The sequence below is a fragment of the Propithecus coquereli genome, unplaced genomic scaffold (assembly GCF_000956105.1).
Source record: "Propithecus coquereli isolate 6110/MARCELLA unplaced genomic scaffold, Pcoq_1.0 Scaffold663, whole genome shotgun sequence".
Classification (NCBI taxonomy): Eukaryota; Metazoa; Chordata; class Mammalia; order Primates; family Indriidae; genus Propithecus; species Propithecus coquereli.
This window is the reverse complement of record NW_012152652.1, coordinates 108,070-110,533: the sequence shown is the minus strand read 5'-3', so window position 1 is coordinate 110,533 and position 2,464 is coordinate 108,070. Positions and strand designations below refer to the sequence as shown.

General features: G+C 56.9%; 1 gene segment (V, D, J or C); it reads right to left on the bottom strand.

The window, feature by feature from the left end:
- Positions 1–293: 293 nt before the first annotated feature.
- Positions 294–819, bottom strand: LOC105823237. The segment is given in 2 exon segments: positions 294–631; positions 757–819. Coding segments are annotated over 2 exon segments (387 nt in total).
- Positions 820–2,464: the final 1,645 nt, after the last annotated feature.

Sequence of the window (2,464 nt, the reverse complement as noted above, 5' to 3'; positions counted from 1 at the left end):
TTAGAAGAGTTTGAGAACGATTGGATGTTATTCTTTAACGGTTTGTGTTTGTGCTGTGTTTCAGAAACTGTTTTAAACTACACATGTACCCTGTGGATTGATTATAATTATATTCAAAGACCAGCCTTCAAGTTATGTAAGGACAAGTTGGTATTTTTTAAAGAAAATAGAGGAAGTTGTGAGCAGACGCAACACAGCTGAAGCATCCGGGAGGGACAGGGGAAGAGCTGCACACCTGGTGGGGACAGGCTGAGGGCAGAGCCAGGGCGAGGATGCTCTGGGGGGTTCTTGTCTCACTTCCCCATGGTCTGGAGCACTGTGTGACTAGCACTGCTACCATAGGACTGGCAGTAGTAGTCAGCCTCGTCCTCAGACTGCAGCCCAGAGATGGTCAGGGAGGCGGAGTTGGAGGAGCTGTCGATGGAGCCAGAGAACCGATCGGGGACTCCAGAGGGTCTTTTATCATCAGCGTAGATCACAGTGGTGGGGGCACTGCCCGGGCGCTGCTGGTACCAGTGCACATAGTTATCCCCAATGTTGCCGCTGCTGCGGGTGCAGGAGATGGTGACCTTCTGCCCTGGAGACCCTGACACAGAGCTGGGCTGAGTCAGGACAACGTTTGCCAAAGACTCTGCAAAGAGGGAGGGACACAGGGATCAGTGACAACAGACCAGACCCTGTTTTCAAAGAGGAGGGTGTGATCACCATCCCAGGTGACATCCAGGAGCCCTCCCTGTATTCCCTGCGTGCAGCCACCTGTGCAGTGAGCGAGGAGGGTGAGGAGGAGCGGAGGAGCCCAGGCCATGGTGGGGACACCCCAGGCTCTGCTTCCTGAGCTGACAGCCAGGACTGAGCCCACCAACCCTCCTTATCTGTCATTCTGAGCCTGAGGGTGGGAGGTCCCCATGCAAATTTCTCCCTTTCTGGAAGCTGCACAAGCCCCACCTTAGACTTCACACTAGCTGTGGCTGCGAGATGCAGACATTGTACCGGGGGAGGGCTACACCACAGGGAGGGCACAGGGACACCTGCAGGTGGGGCAGGGGAGACAGCTGAGGCCCTGGGGAGCCTGAGCAGGTCCTGAGAGCACAGCGCCCTCTGGTGGACGTGGGAGACACAGCGGCCCTGGGAAGGGGCTGGTGGTCAGGGCTCCTGCCCTCCCCACCCCGCACCCCTCACAATTCCAGCCACTGTCCCAGCGTCTCTGCTCACCATCCTGTGCTGCCTGTATGTTTAAACCTCCCAATATGTCCAGATGGTCTAAGGGCCACTACTCTGGGGAAGCCATTCTGATTCACCGTCTGTCATTGGAGGTGTGAGTACCACAGGCAGAATCTGCTGAGTGTGGAAGGAAAGAGAGGGGAGGGCTCTGCCTTCTCCAGGAGGGGCCACAGGACTGGGGCTGTGAGCCCATCACTGAGAGGCCTTCAGTTTGATCTCAGAAGAGTTGACTGCTGTGAGTCGGGTCTTCCCCAGACCCCTCTCCCTGGCGTACAGCTTGGGTAGACGGGATGTCTCAGTGGCTGCGGGGCCCGTGGGTACCCAAGGCTCCCAACCCCAGGACACCTGAGGTTTGACCTTGCAAGGGGTGTAGGTGGAGGAGGGCACAGCCCTGTCCTGAGGGTGGATGCAGCAGCAGAGGGCAGTTGTTGTGGCCATGGCAGTGCCCACCCAGACCTCCCTCCAGGGGAACGTGTAGGGAGGAGCACAGGTGACGGGGCCCTGCCCCTGGGCTGGCTCAGGCAGGATGAGCCCGGGGTCGCTGCAGCCAGGTCTTCCTGCAGGAAGGAGGATCCTCCAATGGGCACCCCATGGGCAAGGACCCGCTCAGCCTTCTGGGGTGTCCCCAGATCTGCTTGTGGCCTGAGGCTCGTCATGCCCGTCGTTCCTTCCTCTCTCCTTTCACAGGGTCGGGGCTGTGGTCTGAAGCCCCCTCCCACACCAGCCCCTCCCCATGTGTCTATCAATTGTGCCCCCTCCGCCGACAAAAAATCACTTACTTGACTAATTTCTTCTTGTCTCAGCTTCTCAGAGGCTCCAAACTCAAACCAATCTTAATTTACAGAGAAAGACCCATCCCTGACGCTGTGAGAAATACTATTGTGTCATTAGTAGCTGGAGCTCAAGCTGGGCCCAGAGAGGAGTGAAGGCCCAGCGCTGGGGAGGCTTCCCTGGACCCAGAGAAGTGTCTGGAACCCTGAGCCCTGGTGCCGACTTGAGTCTGAGCAGGATCTCAGGAGACCCCAGGGAGGGTCCCTGGCTTGCCCAGGAAATGTCAGAGCCCACATCAGTGACGTCACCTCATTTTGTTTTCTCTCCAGATCCCCCAGCCCCGCACTACCTGCTGTCTTAGGATGGAAAATTTTAAATCGCTGTTGTCCAGTTCTCAAGTAGTTCCCGAGTAGTGAAAGGATTTCTGTGTTATTCCATCAGGGGTGGGACTGTTTGTTATTTTAAATTCATG